The sequence below is a fragment of the Bombina bombina genome, chromosome 2 (genome assembly GCF_027579735.1).
Source record: "Bombina bombina isolate aBomBom1 chromosome 2, aBomBom1.pri, whole genome shotgun sequence".
NCBI classification, from domain to species: Eukaryota; Metazoa; Chordata; class Amphibia; order Anura; family Bombinatoridae; genus Bombina; species Bombina bombina.
In genome coordinates, this window is record NC_069500.1 from 788509510 (window position 1) to 788532124 (window position 22615).

A 22615-nucleotide genomic window follows, 5' to 3' on the forward strand; every position below is an offset into this window, starting at 1 on the left:
ACCGGAGCCGTTTTTATATTTAACCCCTTTACAGTCCCTGGTATCTGCTTTGCTGAGACCCAACCAAGCCCAAAGGGGAATACGATACCAAATGACGCCTTCAGAAGGTCTTTTCAATGTATCAGAGCTCCTCACACATGCATCTGCATGTCATGCTTCTCAAAAACAAGTGCGCAATACAGGCGCGAAAATGAGACTCTGCCTATGATTAGGGAAAGCCCCTAGAGAATAAGGTGTCCAATACAGTGCCTGCCGGTTATTTTACAAAATTCCCAAGATTAAAATAATTCCTCAAGGCTATGGAGTATAAAATATGTTTATATATAAATCGATTTAGCCCAGAAAATGTCTACAGTCTTAAAAAGCCCTTGTGAAGCCCTTTTTTTCTTTCTGTAATAAAAATGGCTTACCGGATCCCATAGGGAAAATGACAGCTTCCAGCATTACATCGTCTTGTTAGAAATGTGTCATACCTCAAGCAGCAAAAGTCTGCTCACTGTTCCCCCAACTGAAGTTAATTCCTCTCAACAGTCCTGTGTGGAAACAGCCATCGATTTTAGTAACGGTTGCTAAAATCATTTTCCTCTTACAAACAGAAATCTTCATCTCTTTTCTGTTTCAGAGTAAATAGTACATACCAGCACTATTTTAAAATAACAAACTCTTGATTGAATAATAAAAACTACAGTTAAACACCAAAAAACTCTAAGCCATCTCCGTGGAGATGTTGCCTGTACAACGGCAAAGAGAATGACTGGGGAAGGCGGAGCCTAGGAGGGATCATGTGACCAGCTTTGCTGGGCTCTTTGCCATTTCCTGTTGGGGAAGAGAATATCCCACAAGTAAGGATGACGCCGTGGACCGGACACACCTATGTTGGAGAAAAACTTTCCAAGATAGTAACTTAATATCTATGGAATGCAGAGGTTCAAATGGAACCCCTTGAAGAACTGTAAGAACTAAATGCAAACTCCAAGGAGGAGCAATTTGTCTAAACACAGGCCTGATTCTAGTCAGTGCCTGACAAAAAGATTGAACATCTGGAACATCTGCCAGACGCTTGTGTAACAAAATAGATAAAAGCAGAAATCTGTCCCTTTAAGGAACTTGCTGACAACCCTTACTCCAATCCGTCTTGGAGAAAAGACAAAATCCTGGGAATCCTAACCCTACGCCATGAGTAGCCCTTGGATTCGCACCAATAAAGATATTTACACCATATCTTATGGTAAATTTTTCTAGTAACAGGCTTACGTGCATGAATCAAGGTATCTATGACCGAATCAGAAAACCCTCACTTAGGTAAACTAGAGCAGCTGCAGAAAAACTAGATTCGGATGATGGAAGGGTCCCTGAATGAGGTCTTTCCTCAATGGCAGCTTCCACGGTGGCTGAGATGACATGTCCACCAGATCGGCATACCAAATCCTGCGAGGCCACACAGGAGCGATGAGGCTCACCGACGCCCTCTCCTGTTTGACTCAAGCAATCACCCGGAGAAGGAGAGCAAATGGAGGAAACACATAAGCTAGGCTGAAAGACCAAGGCACTGCCAAGGCATCTATCAGCTCGGCCTGGGGATCCCTCGACCTGGACCCGTATCTCGGAAGCTTGGCATTCTGACGAGATGCCATGAGATCCAATTCCGGCCTGCCCCATCTGAGAATCAGGTTGGAAAACACCTCCGGATGAAGTTCCCATTCTCCCGGATGAAATGTCTGTCTGCTCAGAAAATCCGCTTCCCAGTTTTCCACACCTGGGATGTGGATCAGAGACAGATAAGAGTGAGACTCCGCCCACTGAATTATCTTGGCTACTTCTGTCATCGCTAAGGAACTCCTTGTTCCTCCCCGATGATTGATGTAAGCTACAGTCATAATGTTGTCAAACTGGAATCTGATGAACTTGGCCGTAGCCAACTGAGGCCAAGCCTGAAGCGCATTAAATATTGCTCTCAACTCTAGGATATAGATGGGAAATAGAGACTCCGTTCGAGTCCATACACCCTGGGCTCTCAGGGAGTTCCAGACTGCTCCCCATCCTATCAGGCTGGCATCCGTTGTCACAATCATCCACAAAGGTCTGCAAAAGCAAGTCCTCGGGATAGATGATCCAGAGACAACCATCAAAGAAGAGAGAGACACTCGTCTCCTGATCTAGGGTTAATCGAGGAGACAGATATAATCTCCATTCCACTGCCTGAGCATGTTCAGTTGCAGAGGCCTGAGGAGAAACCGAGCAAACGGAATGACCACCAATGCCGCTACCATCAATCCAATTACCTCCATGTACTGAGCCACTGACGGCCGAGGATTGGACTGAAGTGCTCGACCTGTATTCAGGATCTTTAACCTTCTGACCTCAGTCAGAATTTTTTTTTAAGTATAGAGAGTCGATTAGAGTTCCCAAGAAGGGTACCCTCGTCTACGGGATCAACAAACTTTTCCAATTTAAAGGACCAGTCAACACATTAGATTTGCATAATCAACAAATGCAAGATAACAAGACAATGCAATAGCCCTTAGTCTGAACTTCAAATGAGTAGTAGATTTTTTTGTAACAAATTTAAAAGTTATGAATATTTCCACTCCCCTTGTACCATGTGATAGCAATCAGCCAATCACAAATGCATATACGTATAGTCTGAATTCTTGCACATGCTCAGTAGGATCTGGTGACTCAAAAATTGTAAATATAAAAGACTGTGCACATTTTATTTAATGGAAGTAAATTAGAAAGTTGTTTAAAATTACATGCTGTATCTGAATCATGAAACTTTAATTTAACCTGAGTGTCCCTTTAACCTTCCACCCATGAGTTTTCAGGAAGGATAGCACAATGTCGGTATGGGACATTGCCAGTGGATAAGATGACGCCTGGATTAGAAAATCGTCCAGATAAGGCGCCACCGCAATGTCCTGCGGTTGTAGAACCGCCAGCAAAGACCCCAGAACCGTTGTGAAAATTCTGAGAGCCACGAACAGAAGGTGTTCGTCCAGAATGCAAACCTTAGGAACTGGTGACAATTACTGTGGATAGTAACATGAAGATATGCATCCTTTAAATCCACTGTCATAAATTGACCCTCCGCACCAAAGGAAGAATGGTACGACTAGTCTCCATCTTGCGATGAAACTATGAGAAACTTGATTAGACTCTTAAGGTCTAATATAGGACTGAAGGTTCCCTCCTCTTATTTTGGGAACCTCATTGAAAAAAACCCAAAAAAACAGCCCACATTCCTGTACTGGAACGGGAACAATTACTCCCAGGGAGGAGAGGTCTCTTACACAATGCAAGAACTGTTCCCCTATGATAATCCTGAAAAAAACAGAAACCTGTCCCCGGGAGAAAAAACTCCTCTAACTTCGACTTGTGTCCCTGGGACACTCTTCTCTATTGCCCAGGAATTCGAACCCAAACCTGAGCGAAGATGGATATTGCCCTCTACAAGACCTGGTCCCGGATCGGGGGCATGTCCTCCACACCGTGTCTGATTCAACAGCAGACCATGTTCATATTTTAATTATGTTAAATCTTTTAATTCAAAAAGAAGTACTTTCGTCAAGCCAGAGTCCAACAAGGTCTCCCCCTTGTAAGGAATCGCTGAAAAGCTTAGACTTAGAGCTTATATCTGTAGAACAAGGCTCCAACCATAAAGCTCGGTGAGCTGGAACAGAGAAACCTGAAACCAAAAATTTCAGTTTGAAAAATTTGAAGAGAAAAATATGAACTAAAGGAATTAGCCAACTCAAAGGCTTGTATCCTATCCTGAATCTTTATCCAGGGAAGATTCTGATTTAGTAGCATCAGAAAATACACAGTCGCACTAGTGACAGGAACAAAAAACACAGCTGGGCGCCATGGAATAACTAACTGGACGCCCTAAACAACACCCGTAGTATCGGAGTCACCCAGAGTAGCTAAAACCACCTAAGTAACAAATGGAGGTAAACAAGCTAACAGAGAAAAACAACCGCAGGATCAAAAAAGAATTTATTCTATCTGAGCCTGAGAAATCACTATCAGAAAATCTTGAAGTATCTTCCTTTACGTTAACAGGGAAGAAACAATTGTGATAGCAACCACTAAATCAATCATCCTGATTGAAATTAATTCCTCTAGTAATGTTTTCTACACACTTAGGAAAAAACTAAGAGGTATGAAATGTTAGAGGAAGCGCAGGGCACTGTATGTGGGCCATAATGTTTGTGGGACACCATAGGAGAGTTTGTGGCATAGATTGACCATAGACAACAGTCCATAGTAGTAGAAGTATTTTTTTTTTTTTTTAAATTTGACACAAACGTTACCGTACTTTAAAATTAAAAGTACCTCCGTTTTGTGTGAGCTTATTCCATCCTAAAACATAAAAGATGGATTAAACAAAGAAACAGTGAAAATCCTTTAATAAAAGATTAAGAGAAAACTGTTACTGTCTCTTTAAATGTAAAGATCAACTCAACTTTAGTAAGGATTGAACCAAACTACAAACCAAAGAATAAATTAAATTATGACAAATAATATGAGTAGAGAAAAACGTTACTGTCCCTTTAATGTTTAAAACAGAAACTTTTTATTCTTGAGTGTAAAAGTGCTTGAGACTAGGACACCAACACACAGAGAAAACTTGCTGAGGTGTCCTCCAGATATTTCCACACTCTGAGAAGCGTCATGTACCTAACGACATGACAGATACCAGACAGAATGAAAACATATCCGAAGCGCAGCTGTAGCGCTCTCCGCCACCTAGAACAAGTTACAGATGTTAGTGTCACTTTGTAAGTCAGCCCGGAATTAGCTCCATCTCAAAAACTGCTTCATGTGTCCTAGAGCAGTTGCGTCTAAATCGGCCTCAAGCTCCACCCTTCGTGGGCGTGACCTTATCGTAGAGACTGCATAAATGTTATGAAACATGCAGCTGAAGAAAAAAGGCGCAAAATGAAACCACGCTCTTCGTGGGCATAACCACACAACACACATGCTCTCCCGGTCGCCATCATTATAATAAAGATAGTATACCGGGAGATACAACTGAAAACCTCTTGAGTCTGGAGCAAAAAGGAATGCCAGAACAAAGAATAAACAGTGTATAACCGAAATATTATGATGTTATAGCTTATACAATAAAAATATCAAGAAATATATCAAAGGTTTTAGCCTGCACCGGTATAGGACATAACCCTCATGGCATCCAGCATGGTTAAGTGTCCCCAAAGCCACTCTCCTTAGCCCCAGAGCCTGCAATAAAACATGTCAGAAAATCCTCCTAATTCTAAGATAGGATAGATAAGTCCCAACAGAGCAATACGTTACAGTAGAAGCCCTTATTCAATATTATAGCCCCTATTCGTGACTCTCCCACCGCATCACCATAATCCTTTTGTGAATGAGAAGCGAAAGCCGAGTGGGACATAGTAAAGAGGGAAACCCTGATTAACAAAGGCCCATTACCCCACTATGAAATAGGTAAGATATACAGCCGTTTCTGAGGTAATAAATGTCCCAGAAAAATAAAGAGCTGCACATACCTTTATGCTGAGCGACAGCATGATCGGTCCCACAGGATCAAGAGGTCTTCTCCCTCCTGCAGTTCTGTGGAGACATACAGGGTCTTAGTTAATATCTGCTAAGACCATCATCTGAAGGGCAGCACTCAGTATGGGAGGTGCAGTGAGAATAAAATCCCACCAGTTCCCAGTGCTTTAAAGCCACCTGTAGCTCTACTCTAGAGGCTGACTAGGAATACGGCTACACCCTATAATAAAATAGCACTCACTGGTACCATTTTAAAAATAATAAACTCTTGATTGAAGAAACTAAACTAAAACCTCACTTTACCTCTTCCTATCACTAACACAGGCAAAGAGAATGACTGGAGTGGGAGGGAAGGGAGGAGCTATATATACAGCTCTGCTGTGGTGCTCTTTGCCTCCTCCTGCTGACCAGGAGGCGATATCCCACAAGTAAGGATGAAATCCGTGGACGTATCTTGTAAAAGAAAAGGCGCTTGAGATGTGACATGATTACTTTATATAAATATATTCAAGGTCCATATAAAGAGATGGCAGAAGGTCTGTTTATTCCAAGAAAATTGTTTGACAAGAGGTAACAATTTAAGGTTGGAGGAAAGTAGATTTAATCTCCTGCAACGGAAACTTTTTTTTCACTGTAAGATCAATAAAATTGTGGAACTCATTACCAAAGGAGGTAGTGAATACCCTAGATACATTTAAAAATAGTCTGGATACATTTCTGTATATAAACAAAATTCATGGATAGGATTGCTAGTATTAAATGGGTCACCTTTTAGTGGGGTTATTTAAGTTTAACTGAAGCTTTTTTTTAAGTATTTTAGATTTGTATAGGTTGAACTCTATGGACTTCGGTCTTTTTTCAACCTTATCTACTATGATATATAGAGATTATATATATTAAAATTAGTGTGTGTGACAGGGAGCATCATTTGCTATAAAGTTTCTGTTGAAGCCACAAATGATTCTCCTAAACAAGGAAAGTCAAAATGAGATGTACATGATTTACAAACAGCATTCCATTTTTTTTTAGCAACTTTCTAATTATCAGATTTTCATTTGTTCTTTTGGTATCCTTTGTTGAAAAGCTTAGGCTAAGGAGCAGCAATGCATTACTGGGAACTAGCTGAACATATTGGGTGAGCCAATGACAAGAGGCATGTGTGTGGCCACCAATTACCAACTAGCTCCCATTAGTGCATTGCTGCTTTTGAGCCTACCTAGGTATGTTCTTTAACGAAAGATACCAAAAGAACAAAGAAATTTTGAAAGTTGTTTAAAACTGCATGCTCTATCTGAATCAGTGTTAATTTTGTCGACTAAAACTAGACTAAAATGACTATAAAACTAAAGAAATTCTAATGACTAAAATACGACTAAAACTAAAATGACATTTTAGTCAAAAGACTGACTAAAACTAAATCAACATTTGCTGACAAAAACATTTTATGCAAGTTGTTATAATCAATCCATATTCAATTACTGCTCTTTTGTAAAATTTACGAAACTTCATTTTATTAAATTTTAAGATAAAGACAGGTTATATACCACAACAGTTAAATCTGTTAAATCTGTATTGCATGTTCAAACCTTAATACCATAAAAGAAAACAGGTTAATAAACCTTTACTCCAGGAGTTTATAATAAGTTTGGAAGTTCTAGAGCAGTGCTAATATCGTTGCCGAAACGTTTTTGAATCTGTGAACAATCAATTGATTCTTCCTATAGAAATAAGCATAAACCACGAATATGGATGGGTTTAAGTTATGCTGTGTCTGTGCTAGCTGCAGAAACTTTTTGTTGTGTTGAGTTTCTTGATACTTGTTTTAATTATTAACAGAGAACTGTTAAAGTGTTTATATTGGGTAATATGTTCAATACAGCCAATACAGTTTTTTTTTTATATATATATATTTTAAAGTTGCACTTCTGTTTGTTTATGAAACTTGGTTTTATTTAATTTTAATAAAGATGTTACATATCACAACGGCTAAATCTGTGTCTGTATTGCATGTTTAAACATTAATACCATAAATATTAACAGGTGTTATGTTTACTCCTGGAGTATATAATCAGTTTGTAAATGATAGAGAAATGCTTAAATAATGCATTACACTTTAACTAAACCCCTTAGATTTTAGTTGACTAAAATCTACTGGAGATTTAGTCGACTAAAATGTATTGGAGATTCAGTCGACTAAAACTAGACTAAAACTAAAACAATTCAGATGACTAAAATATGACTAAAACTAAAATGGCATTTTAGTCAAAAGACTAAAACTAAGACTAAATTGAAACTTGCCGTCAAAATTAACACTGATCTGAATCATGAACATTTATTTTTTTACTTTACTGTCATTTTCGCACAGAATTGTGGCATGTTCAAAAGAACCAATGATCAAAACTAGCAAATTTATGAAAAAAAAAAATTAAAATGGGGAATCAGCAAGAGGTAAAACTAAACAAAAGGTCAAGGGTCAACTGGATGCTATAGCTGAACATTAATTCCTAAAAGTGCAAATTAGCTGCATAATGTTTACTACCAAGTAAATGCAACATGGCTATTTATACATGACACGGGGGGTTAGACTCCCAGCTGCTGATACATGTAAACAAGTTGTTAGCAACACTGCTAATAGCAAGTGCTCTGGAGGGCATCCCTGCTGATACTCAGGCCCACAGGGTCCTTGTAGAAAACATCAGGCTTCTGTACAAAAAGCGAAATGGTACCATTTGTGATCAAGTTCAGTTTTAGGCCTTTTTACATTTTTATTTCTATGCATTTTTAACACCTTTGTGGGATCTACGTTTACCACTAAACAGAGTAAGACAATAAAATGTAATAAATAAGGAACAACAACTAAACTTTGACATGCAAGAAAAAGCAGTTATACAAACAAGCTCATTTCGCAATTCATAAACTGGCAAGTTAGAATTTCTGAAAACTATTTTCCAACCAGTATATCACTTTGGTTGTTGGTGGTGCTAGCAAACTAGTTAAAAGGTGAGGAACAATCAAGGAAATCTTTTTCTGGAGTCCGTATGTCACCTACTTTGGCTGCTATATGAGCAAAAATGTGTGTGCGCACAAAGAGAAGCGCACGTAAATGAAAAAAATCAAACAGAAAATAAAAGGTTTTACTTATTCTAAATAATAAATAAATGCAGTGATAGTTGTTAAAAATAAGCACATTTTACTTTTGAAATGATACATAGGGCTCTTTGGCTGCTGGAGGGCCTTTGGCTGCTGGCTCAAACCTGCAGCCGATAGTTAGGAAGTAGCAGTCCTCAAAGCGCTATTTCCTAACCTAAACGCCAGCTAATCTTCCTGCTTTATATGCTCGAAGCAAACATGAGACAAATAACTGACCATTAAAAAAATGGCTCAACAAACCCTGGCACCACTGGCACATTAACATTAGGCCCTGGCATCCGGGTTTGAAGCCCTCAACACACCCATTGAGCGCATCCCACTAACACACACTGGTAAACAGTTGAAGTGGGAAATTTGGTCAGGAGCAGTTGGATCCTTTCTAGGCCACGCCAGGTGGGAAATTGTATTCCCAGAGCCACTGTCATTTACTTCTCAACAATGATAAATTAAACTTGAGAATTTTGAGAAACATATGCTGAACCTTTTGCAACTGGCTCGTTAACATCCCTTTTAAAGTGCATGACTTGGGACATGCTCAGAACAACTATTTAATGACCTCAACATGTGAACATGCCATCTTTTATGACAGTGTAACAACAACGTCAACAGGTTATTATGAGGGCCAGGGGATTACTGCACTGTAACTGGAAACTGTAAGAGAACAAAGTGGTCCCTGGCTATGGTGACAGCTGATATCCCAAGGAAGAAACCAGCATCACTAAACTGAGCAGCAGGTAAAGATCAACAGAGTTGCTTAGGTGTTGTAGCAGCATCAGGAAATGGCGCTTTTAGTTACCAGCAATTACGCATGTACATAAATTAGACATTTGTTATTCATTAGTGAAACCAATGCCTACAAAATGTCTGGTCTGCAGCATTTGGCTCATTATGGCCTCAAATTTATTAAAAGTGCAAAACAAATACCTGGCGCTGAAATACGCATAATGCCACAGACCATGTCCATTTTCAGCATTCGTTTCACTAATGAATAACTAATGCTGAATTTATACACATATATAATTGCAATATAGAACAGGCTTTGCACACCTTTTTATTTTCCTTTAAGATGTGCCTACACAAACTGTCAGCGAATTGCAGTGAAAAGCAACCCGCAGTATGTGTAATACTGGGCCTGGTCCCAAGCCAATGTATATTGGCCTAGAATACTTGTGGTTCTTAGAAATTAAGCCAGAAATGGATGGCGTTACAATAGTACAGCTTCTTCCTAATATTTCTAGAAATAAAGAGAAGATTTCTTGAATTTATTGATCTGCGAGGTATAAATCCCTAATCTTATAACGAGCAGACTATTTAACTATATGATGATTACTGTAGAAACAGAAAATACGGAATAATGAAAAAAACAAAAAACACAACAAAAAAAAAAATCTTGCTGTTGACAGGTAATTAAAAAAAAAAAAGAGAAAATAATGCAGGGGGAAAAAAAATAAAAATCAGTTATACATCCTAATAGCCTAGAAAGAAGGATAAAGGAATTTCTATTTGAATTAAACAGCAATGACACAATACATCACTGGATGAATGAGGAACTGAACTCACCTCTGAATGTACTGCTGGATGCAGTCAAAACTCCCCTGGGGACTATCCCTGCCAACATTTGACAGATAGAACGTGAATGTTCGTACTTCTGTCGTGCTGTCTGGCCGGGGAATCGTGATTTGCTGCAATATAAAAAGATGGATTAAAATGTAATATACACGTAAGAGTATAGGAATAGATTGTTGTTTATAATAAATTTTAGAGAAATACATGTATTAATAAATTGTAGTGCTACTAATTACTTATGGTTCATAATTATGGTTATGTTAATCAATTATTTAACAACCACTCTAGCCAGTAGAACGCAGGGCAGACCTCGGCAACAAATTTGAGCAAGAAAGCTGGCAAATAAGTGTCAAGAAGATCAGAAATACATAATGTTAAATATACTCAGGTAAGAAGCAAATACAAGTTTTTTTCCACCTGCACAATGTGAAATTGATTTTGTCAGCTGCCTCGTGTTAACATAGCTTTTCTATAGCTAATACTGCAGTACTGATATTTTTAGTGTAGGTGGCAGTTTTAACAAAAAAAAACCCCAGCTATTTCAAATGCCAATACAAACGAAAAGGGGCTATTTGTAAACAATATGATACACTAAGGTAAAATTGATTAAAAAGACATTAATAAAGAAAAATTAAGAGAACACTAACCATATGTGTGAAGACTGAAAATGAAACCGCTTCCTTAAAAGGATAGCAATTAAAATTAATAGCAAGAATTCTTTGGTAAAGCGACCACAGTGGATCATGCAAATCTGGTGGGTGCCTTTGAAAAGGTTTAGTGTTACTTACAGAAGGGCTAAATAGAAATGGAGCGTGAAAAGGCATAAAAAGGGACAGTTTAGTCAAAATTAAATTTTCATGAAATTAGACAGGGCATGCAATTTTCCAATTTACTTTTATCATCAAATTTTCTTTGTTCTTTTAGTATTCTTGATTGAAAACTAAACCTAGGTAGTCTCATATGCTTATTACTAAGGCCTTGAAGGACACATCTTATCTCACTGCATTTTGACAGTTTTTCACAGCTTGAGAGCCCTAGTTCAGGCGTGTCTTACAGATAACATTGTGCTCACTCCTGTGGAGCTATTTTTGAGGCATCGCTGATTGGCTAAAAAGCAAGTCTTTCAATAGAACTGAGATAAGGGGGCAGTCTGCAGAGGCTTATATACAAGGTAATCACAGAGGTAAAAAGTTTATTAATATAACAGTGTTGGTTATGCAAAACTGGGGAATGGGTAATAAAGGGATCATCTATCTTTTTGGAGTAGACTGTCCCTTTAAAAGTCACCACTATTAAAACATGCATGTTGTTGAAGATAAAAGACAACCTCTAACAATTTTAATAAGCTGAACAAGGGGTAAAAAACAATTTATACTTAGCGATAAATTTCTTTCTTTCAGTATGAGAAGAGTCCATAGGTGTCCATTACATGTGGGATATATTTCCTTCCACAACACAGTGGTCAAGAACTCTCACAAGAGGTTTAATCCCTCCCACCTACTATACCCACTAAGTTCACATATGGCCGAGCAGGAGAGAGATAGAAATGGTAGAAAAGGCAGAAAGCAGGGTAAAGAGGTGCAAATAAGAACTAATCGTCCATCTAGTAAAAATGCGGGCGGGTCCTATGGACTCTCCTCATACCGAAAGAAAGAAATTTATAGGTAAGTATAAATTCTGTTTTCTTTCGTAAGATGAGGAGAGTCCATAGGTGTCCATAACATGTGGGAAACAATACTCAAGCTGAGAGTCCATGTTAAGGACAAGTGGGACAAAATGATGGCAATTCCTATTTGCCAGACACTGTGGCCTGTAGGAGTTTCCTGGCAAAAGCAGCTCTAGAAGAAGCATAAATATAAAAAAGAATTAGGGGGGGGGGGGCGGGAGTGTATGAAGAGAAGACCAAGTTGTCGCCTTGCAAATCTGTTCCAAGGAGGCAACATTTTTGAAGGCCCAAGTAGTAGATACAGACTAGTAGAATAAGCAATTACTCTTTTTGGAGACTATTTTCCCGCAACCAAGTAAGCCTTATGAATAGTCTGATTTAGCCATGATGCCAAGGTATGTGAAGTAGGCATTCCTTAGGGTTAGGAGGATTTGGGTACAGAGAAGAAACAAAAAATTCCTGATTAATATTTTCTGAAGAGACTACCTATGGTAGTTTAGTCCTATAGGACCACCTTATCTTGATGAAAAAAATCAAGTAGGGGTAAAAGATAACCCTCCATAACAATAACTTTAGATCCAAAGAGTGTATATGTTCAAAGAGGGGACCTTGCAAAACAGAAATAACCATATTTAATTTCCAAGGGAGAAAATTGGGTTTAATAACTGGGTGAATGTTAATCAAGGCTTGGACAAAAGTTTGATCATCAGGTAACTTGGCTGTTTTTTGGTGAAACAAAACAAATACCGAAATCTAACCCTTTAAATAACTAGCCAATAATCCCTTATCTAGCTCCTATTGAAGGAACTGAATAATTCTAAAAGATTTCCAAGAGAAATCTCTATAAGAACACCAAAGTAAGTAAGCTTGCCAAATCTTATGATACATCCGAGTGTCAGTCTTTCTGGCTTGCAGTAAAGTAGCGATAACAGAATCTGAGAAACCTCTGTTTTTTAGAACTAGTTGTTCAATCTCCACACCATCAAGTTCAAACATTTGAGATCTGCATGATACAATGGTCTGAGAGAGCAGATCTTTCCTTAGGGGTAGATGACATCTGTATTAGGTCCGCATACTAATTTCTGCGGGGACATGCCAGAGCTAAGAGAATTATAGAAGCCAATTTTTGTTTCTTGCAATTACTTTTGGAAGAACAAACAGAGGATATAGATAGGCCAGACAAGAGCATCTATAATTTGAGCCCTTAGATCTCATGGCGTTGAATTGCAAACTTCCGATTTATTGTGCCAGGTCAAAAGATTCATTTCTGGAAGACCCCCGTCATGAATACCTCATGATTGAGATGCTAAGGGGTTAAATTTTCTTTAACTAGTGTGCTAAAAACATTTGGGGTTTTTTGTTCAGAAATGTGCTGTGGGTGTGTGTTTCCTTTTGAAAAGCCAGACCCCCTAATAAATCGTTTCTAAGTTCCACTTATCTATTGATGCATCAAGCATATAAAATTGTCAGCCCAAGAGACAAAACACAGTGCCTCTCCCCAGAGCAGATAATGTCAATAAGAGGACACTAGTACAATTTGAGACATGTTTTTAAACATGCTATGACACTAGATGAGGGAAATATGACAACCATGTACTATTTAGTACCAAACTATTTCTCATGTTGTCACTGGGAAATTGCTCATATAGGTGTATGCGCTGAATATGCCCATCAGCAGTTATAAGGTGTTCTATGATTTCAGGCAAAACTCAAAACTTTTATTACCTGTCGTAAAAGAGAGGGGAGTGAATATTTCTAGCCCCCTCTGCAAGAAGGTTGGGTCAAGCAATTTGATATCATGGAAACAAGTATAAAACTTTGTCTTTAACAATTCAAGTTGTTCATTCTACTTGGGAGGCTGCTGCAGCGTGAGTGACCATTTCTCTTGCCCATCTCCCTGGGGCAGACTTAGAAGCTAGGAAAGTATTAGGTCTGTTATTTCTCTTTATTTCAAAGCAGTTTGCTTGTGTATAATTCTATTTGTTAACATCTTTATTAATAATGCACTGTGCATCATTTTTCCAACAATAAACATTCACTTATTAAGTTTTTGCCTTAGTCTAATATTTGAACCACGTTACTGAGACTGGTAGTATTACTGTGATTTTAGGTTATTTTTTGCTTAATTGTATTCTGGGAGTCAAGTTGTTAGTCTGGGCTTTTCCTTAGTATTTCCCATAAATAAATCCTAAGTGGTGGCAGTAAAGGGGAGTTTTGGGCATTTTTTCTAGGACAGACTAGAGAGTGTTGTTAACTCTTGCACCCACTGAACTAAGTGTGGAGTGGCTAGACAGATTACTGAAAGTAGAACGGGTCTGTTAACCCTTTCTGTGCCAAAGAAGTGACTAGCGCAGGGATGGTTAACCCTGGTCGTCACACCCCAACTCAGGGCTAATTGATCAAACAAGTCCGGATGAAGAGATCATTCCCCTGGATGGATGAACTGACTACCCTGCTTCCCAATTGTTCACTCCCAGAATGTGAATGGCAGATAGGGTGCAGTGGTTTTCCTCTGCCAAGACAGAATGTGTGATACCTCTCGCATAGCCAAGGGACTCCCTCATGTTTGATGTACGCCACAGCAGTGACTGCTAGAAATCAAATTAATTTTTCCCATTTGAAAATGGGCCAAGATTGAAGGGCATGAAGAATCGTACTATTGTTCCAAGATATTGATAGTTAACCTCGTCTCCAGAGGGGCAAAGACTGCCAAACTGCACCTCAACCCATCAGACTTGCATCCGTAGTGATTACGGTCTACATAGGTCGAAGAAAAGAAGATCCAAAAAGGTCAAATATGGGACTTTCCCTCCACAATGAGAGATATTGTTTAGCTGAAGAACTGAGTTATATCTGCTGTTCAACAGTTGTCAAAGGATTGTTTCCATCTGGAAGCATGGACAATTTGAAAGGACAATTTGAAAGGACAAAGATGAAAGTGAGCAAAAAAGGTACAGCGCCTGATGCTGCTACCATATGACCCACTACTTCAATACACTGTGCTACAGATGGAGACTGAGCCATCTGTAGAGAAAGACAGGAAGCCTGAAGTTTGGTACTGCAAAGTTCCATGAGAAATAAGCGCATTTGAACAGAGTCTATTATAACACCCAGAAAGACCACTCAAGGAAATTGGATTTCCTATCCATGTTCCTTAGAGAAAGACACCATTCTGTGGGTATGAGCAGTAGCCAGAGAAAGACACCATTCTGTGGGTATGAGCAGTAGCCAGAGAAAGACAGAGCTTGGACCAAAATATCATCCGAATAAAAAGCAACAGAAATTCCCTGAGCTTTGATCACTGCTAAGAGAGCCCCTAAAACCTTTGTGAAGATGCGAGGGGTGGTGGCCAAACCAAAGGGGTGGGCTACAAACTAATAATGCTTGTTGAGAAAAGCAAACCTTAGAAACTGGAAACTATCATTGTGAATTGGAAAATGCAGATATCCTTTAAATCTCCTGAATTAGAGGTAAGATAGATCAGATAATTCCATTTTGAAAGAGTGTAGCCATACACATGTATCCAGTGTTCTTAATGCCAGAACAGGATGATAAGAGCCTTCCTTCCCATCCCCTCATCAGCTCCTATGAGTACTCACCCACCTCCTGGACATATAAAAAGGTTTAAACTGGACCCAGATAGCTTGTAAGGTCTAGAGATAGGCCCAGAGTAACTTTTCATACACCAGGGAAGGGGGGGGGGGGGGGAGATAGCCTTAGTCCAGAAAGATGAGCAGGCTATGGCCTGTGAGAAAAACAAACACCAAAATAAACCATAAACATTTTATTGAATAGCCTCCCCACCTTTGATACCCCTTGTGTCCCCAACACTAAACTCATGCATCATGAGCTGAACCACTAACTGCATAATGCAAATAGCACTTTTCTTAAAGAGACGGTGTAGCTTTTTTTTCTGTGAGGAAATATAGTGAACCCAGGACTAAAACATTCTGAGGGCTGCTAAGGGGTAATAAGTCAATGGAAAAAAAAAGATGGATTTTAACTATTCCATAATTGTTGGTGTTAAACAGATAGGAAGATCGCTATGTGTAAAGGCTGAGAACCTCCAACTATGTAGCACCTATAAAAAGGAGAGTACTAGTGATAGTTTATGGACTGTGTTTAGTGTCTGAGTCACTTACCTGGACTGCTGCACCCCTCCACTGGATCTTACCAGCTTGCTGAGGCCTTTCCTACTCACAGAATGCTGATCCAGTAGAGTGCCCATTCAGTGCAAGTAAATATACTACAAAGGATACTTGCGGATATACCAGCAACCCCTCAGGTGGAGGCTAAGAGATGGAGTCCCTGTGACGCTCTAAAGGCAATTATGGTTGAGAGGTTTCAATAAATTAGCTAGAAAATAATAAAATCTTGCTTGCAGTGCATCTCTCTCAACCTCTCTCCTTGGAGGCCAAGAACAAACTGAGTGGGGAGAGGAGGTGGGAGGGATTAAAGCTCACATTATGGACACCTAAAGACTAAGAAAAACACAAAGTGAAATAAGAATTTCAGCAGAATTTCAGGCTGCTCTTGACAAATCCAGTGACCCAGGATGCATGTTTTAGGCTGGGCTCCTACATATATCAGCATATTAACTAAAAAACCTTTTCCCTGCATCCTAGGAAATACCTAAATGGCTTCTGAATTTTATGCTTGGCTTCTGTTTGCTTTTAATTTGTCAAGTTCTGACATTTAAGAATCTTTTCTGACAAATACAGAATTTTACCCTGAGTGCTTAGTTCAATATGAGTATCTATTGCCAGAGTACTGCATCACACAGTCTGCTTTAGCAGCCAAACCTTACCAAAAATAGTTTAACAATCACAGAGTCAGCAATCAATGCATTTTCTTTTTCCCACATTTGTTTTATTTTGAAGCTGCGCAGAAACTCAACCACCCTATATGGTGGCAAGCCAGGCTCTAGACAGGAACACCATTAGAAATCTATGCAGCCAGTAATTAAGTTAGGAACATAAAAAGTCAACTTACCCCCTGGCTTCCTTGGAATCGGATAGCTGGCTTTAGACTTATGGAGGCCTGAAAAAAAAAAAAAGTAAGAGAAGTTAATCATAAATGTATTAACTATCATCAATTACGGTTATATGAATTTTAGTACTCCAAAATCGTATTACGATATTAACATTTTTTTATAATCCTATAGCAACCCTGATCATTCTACAGGGCACAGGTACAGATAATATACACATTCTACAACATTTTCGTTCATAATACTGACAATTATAAAAATGTAACTGCCCAACAAATAGTACTGTTGAGCATCCCACACAATGAGAAATTTCAGATTAAATCAAATGTCAACACAATCTGTCAAATCATATTTGTATTTACTGAAGTTTGTAATGGCTAACTGACTTTCATGCCCCCTTAAACATTCTAAAACTTTCATGATGTACATTTAAATGACAAAGGGATACTAAACCCACAATTTTTCTTTAATGATTCAGATCAGATAGAGGAAGCAATTTTAAGCAACTTTCTAATTTACTCCTATTTTTCTTCATTATCTTGCTATATATATTTAAAAAGCAGGGATGTAAAGCTAAGGAGCTGGCCCATTTTTGGTTCATAACCTGGGTTGTGCTTGCTTATTGGTGGCTAAATGTAGCCACCAATAAACAAGCGCTATCCAGGGTGCTATATCCTAAAATGGGCCAGCTCCTAAGCTTTACATTCCTACTTTTTTTTAGCAAATTGGAACGCTGTTTAATATTGCATACTCTATCTGAATCATGAAAGAGTAATTTTGACTTGAGGGTCCCTTTAATTGAAAGCAAAGCAGTAGCTAGTCCCCAGGCAAACTGCTGAACTGACTGCTATGACATCATTTGTCAAAATTAGATGCTAGTTCCAATTTTGCTAGTTTTTGACACATGCTGGATGTGTATTGGATCTGTAATTCCAAAAGAAAAAAAAATGGTCTTGTACTTCCAAAAAAGAAGAAGTGTAGTTGCAACATTTTTTTTATAATAATAATATTTCTAATTGATTTGTATTCTTAAAAAAAAATCTATTTCCAAAAATATGAAAAAAAAAATCTATTTGTAAATTTAGATTTTTGAAAGTCACAATTTATGTACAATGAAAGAATCACAGACACGTGCATTTGTTGACAGCAATCTTATTCCATAAGGCAGGGGTCAACAAATCTGTTAAAAATTTAGAAACCAGTAAAAATATTGAGTCAACCCTACTATGAGTTGCCAGTCAGTGGTATTTGAATTTAGATATAGGGAGAATAACCCACAAAGTTAGGAGCCAAGGGTAAAATTCTAGGTGCTAGTGGCTCCCTGGCTCCTGGTTCTGTCGAGCCCTGCCATATGGAATGTCCTTTGAGAAAAAGAATGTCATACACTGCACAAGATACATTCATGTTCCTGAAGCTACCACAGTATGCTCCCATAGAAAACAGGTGATCAAGAGAAAGATATTTTTATAATAAGTAAATGGGAAATCTTTTTCAAAACTGGAAGTGTTGATTCACAGAAGCTTAAAGGGACAGTCTACACCAGAATTTGTATTGTTTTAAAAGATAGATAATCCCTTTATTACCCATTTCCCAGTTTTACATAACTAACACATTTATAATAATAGACTTTTAACCTCTGTGATTATCTTGTATCTAAGCCTCTGCAAACTGCCCCTTTTTTCAGTTCTTTTGACAGACCTGCAGTCTAGCCAATCAGTGCCTGCTCCCAGATAACTTCTCGTGCACGAGCACAGTGTTATCTATATGAAATACGTGAACTAACACCCTCTAGTGGTGAAAAACTGTTAAAATGCAATCTGAAAGAGGTGGGCTTCAAGGTCTAAGAAATTAGCATATGAACTTCCTAGGTTAAGCTTTCAACTAAGAATACCAAGAGAACAAAGCAAAATTGGTGATAAAAGTAAATTGGAAAATTGTTTAAAATTACATGCTCTATCTGAATCATGAAAGTTTATTTTGGCCTAGACTGTCCCTTTAAAGGGACATGAAACAATTTTTTTTTCTTTCATGATTTGGATAGAGAATACAATTTTAAACAACATTCTAATTTACCTCAATTATCTAATTTGCTTCATTTGTTATAAATACTTTGTTGAATAAATAGCAAAGCACATGGGTGAGCCAATCACACGAGGCATCTTTGTGCAACCACCAATCAGCAGCTACTGAACCTATTAAGATATGCTCTTCAACAAAAGATAACCAGATAATGAAGCAAATTAGATAATAGAAGCAAATTGGAAACTTGTTTAAAAACTTAAATTATGCTTACATGATCATTTTCTTTAGATGGAAAGAGTCCACAGCTGTATTCATTACTTTGGGAATTCAGAACCTGGCCACCAGGTGGAGGCAAAGACACCCCAGCCAAAGGCTTAAATACACCTCCCACTCTCATCCCCCAGTCATTCTGCCAAGGAACAAGGAACAGTAGAAGAAATATCAGGGTGAAAAGGTGCCAGAAGAATAAAAAAAAAAACAAAAAAAAAAAACAGACGCTCCACAGAAAAACACGGGTGGGGAGCTGTGAACTCTTCCCATCTGAAGAAAAGAAAATGATCAGGTAAGCATAATTTAAAGTATTTCTTCATAAATAGAAAGAGTCCACAGCTGCATTCGTTACTTTTGGGAAAATACCCAAGCTATAGACGACACTGAATGCTAAAACGAGAGGGTTCAAAAGGCGGCCCATTCTGAGGGCACCAGGCCTACAATCCCTACCCACAAAAAGCCGAGGAAACTTTGAAAAAGGAAAAGGTCCCAAGGACATAGACCCGCAGACAGTCCATAAGCCTTGCTAGAGACCGCAGAAATAGACTCAACTGAGTCAATACGCCTCCAGGATACACCGTCTCCCAGCAAATCGGTACCCAACAACAAACGCCTTACTAGAGAAAGGGATCAACTACTAAAAACTCCCATAAGGGAGAAGACATGGAAGAAAAAAATCACGGATTCCCAAAAAGACCCTAAATAGGGTGAAACAAGTTCCGATATAAAAATATGGAACCCCGAGAACCGAGTCAAGCTCCCAGAGATCCTAACCAGTCTGGAGAAACAAGGGAAGCAACGCCCAGACCCCAGATAGTATAGAAACCACAAGTTTAAGACTGGAAATCTGAAAACAGAGAAGAAAACTTCTTCTAAATACAGTGCAACCGCACCCTAAAAACAACTGAAGACGGGGTCCTTAAGTCGCAGGATAACTCAGAATATCGAAATAGTCAGAAAATGAAACGCGTGCAGCGAACACCTGAGACAACACCACACGCCACAGTCATACCAGGATGACTCTGAAAACAGCATACTTGCAGGCAAGTAAAGAGCAGCTGAAGATGGACATCAAAGACGAAACCGTCAGACTGCTAAACATCCACTAAGCAGTGGGCATATCACAGACTATCCAAAAGCCGCCAGTCCTCCTCACATATCCTGAACATGGAGAAAGCACAGATCCTCAAATGACCAGAGGACGAACGGATCTCAGATACTGCTCCCACACCGGACCAACCCAATCGACAGGCAGGTCTGAAAAACAGGGGAACAGAAAGGACCCCAATCCCCAGGGAAGGACGGAATGTGGTGAACTAGGCAACCACAACAGAGCTCGGGTGCCAACCCAAAACCTTCTTCAATAGGTACTCCCCAAAAGGGAGAAGAAATGGAAGAAAAAAAAAAATCACAGATTCCCAAAAAGACCCTAAATAGGGTGCAACAAGTTCCGATATAAACATAGGAGATGAACATAGGAAAATGCAGAAGATCCATAAGAAAACCTAGCACAACCCTCTATGACAGTCTCAACATGGAGACTTCAATCTCCACAAATGGAACAGAACAACCCCAGAAGAGCAGACTGCTCTCCATTAGAGAATAAATACGCCTGTTCCAACCTCCTACACACAGTACAGGACAACAACCCTCCATAGAGAGTAAAAACCCCTCCTCCATAAGGAGGACAAACTACCCCCCCCCAAAGGGAAGAGTATATATAAGAACAGCGCACATGCTCACAAAAGATGAGCCCTAGTCTGATGAAAACAAAAGTCAAATGAAAATCACCCAGACATCCTGATGAACACAAATGAACTCCCCCTGAAGGGGAGCATACATCGTTCAAAGGACAAGGCAAACCATAAGGAGCATTCCGAAACAGAAAACCTGGCCAAGCTGCAAGCAGGCTCAACAAGCCAGTCCTTAGGCCATAGCCTATGTTCCCTGGAAAAAAACTGGATCTCCCGAACCAGCCACAGGATCATAAGCTTCCGGAAATCCAGAAGGATCCCAAACAATAACTATAGGTCCAAGCCCAAGAATTGTTTAAAACAAACACCCCAAGGAACACAATATACCCGGTCTGAAAGAATCAGAGCTCACAGGGGAAACCCGGAGAACGGGACAAGACTCACTCATAAAGCACAAGCCAAAAGGAAGAAAAACACCCCTTAAATGAGTCAAATAAAAGGAGCTAAGGCACGACCGAGTCGTGCCAAGACTCTAGGGCCAAGGGTAGAGTAGAACGAAAGCCAGTCTCCATATCTCTTCAGAGTACGTAACCAGAGTACCACACCCAAGGAAAAAGAATGCAGAGCATCCCAAACCCCGGTAGAAAAAAAAACCCTAAACAAAGCTCGGAGAAGGAGACACACAGCCTAATGTTCCAGATAGGGAGACAACAAACTCCCGAAGAAGGAAAAAGCCACAAGGCCCTCCCCATAAGGCGACCAAAACCGTTAAGGAGAAAAACGGACAGTCTCGACCCAAAGGAAAAGAACCTCCAAAGGAACAAGTCCAAAAAAGGACAATTCCAAAGAGCCCCTGAAAGGCAAAACCGACAGGAACTGGCGGCAAGGAGGCCCTATGTCCTCCAAACCTCCGACCCACGCGTGGAAGGAAATACTATAAGTCCCGATGAAATATTGGAAACTACTGAGTGTGTTCGCAGTGGAACTTCACTGAGTCCCATTCGACCAGCTTGAAAGGCAAATAAGGACTGAACCAATCCCCCATGCCTCACTGACCCTCCGGTCCTCTCAGAATGCTTAATGAAACTTGTAAAATAAAAACAAGAAATAACACAAATAATAATGTGAAGCACTCGGCGCCCTAACTGGACCAGCCAGGCAGAACAGGCGCACTTGTCTGAAAAAGGCCGCAAGACAGAAGGATCTGAACCCAACCAGGACCAGCCTGAAACTAAGGGTCATCACTGTCAAGGCCAAATATATTCACCCCCATAAATGAAGAAACACAACAGACGAACATAGGACTAAACATATCCTCACACTAGAACAAACTTCAGTAGAAGTAAACAGTGCGATCAAAAATCGAGAGTATCGATTCCAGAAAAAAAAAAATTCCCGAAGGAAATAATAAACATGAGCTCAAACCAAATAAAAAATCATCCTAACCGGATTAAAATAAAGAATAAGGCAACCCGTAGGTTATCGCCCAAGAAGAACAGACACACCCGCAGAACCAGCACAACAGGGATCCTGTTCTTCCAAGCTCAAAACTGAAAAAGGATACTCAAACAAGACTATAAGAAAATTACTTCATTCTCATATCTAATTCTGCCAGCCATTCGAAGGAGAAGACTGAGAATTCACAGATCCATTAAGGATGGAATCCTCCAACAACGCCAAAACGTGCCTCAGTAGGACACGAAGGCGCGCCAGTCTATA

The 22615-nt window shown here is 39.3% G+C and overlaps 1 protein-coding gene across 1 annotated transcript in view; it reads right to left on the reverse strand.

Moving 5' to 3' along the window:
- Positions 1-22615, reverse strand: part of ELL (elongation factor for RNA polymerase II) — a gene marked incomplete in the record, with an annotated part of 317829 nt that overhangs the window by 175742 nt on the left and 119472 nt on the right. The window contains 2 exon segments of the mRNA XM_053702960.1: positions 10249-10370; positions 16913-16960. Of these exon segments, the coding sequence (XP_053558935.1) occupies positions 10249-10370; positions 16913-16960 (170 nt within the window).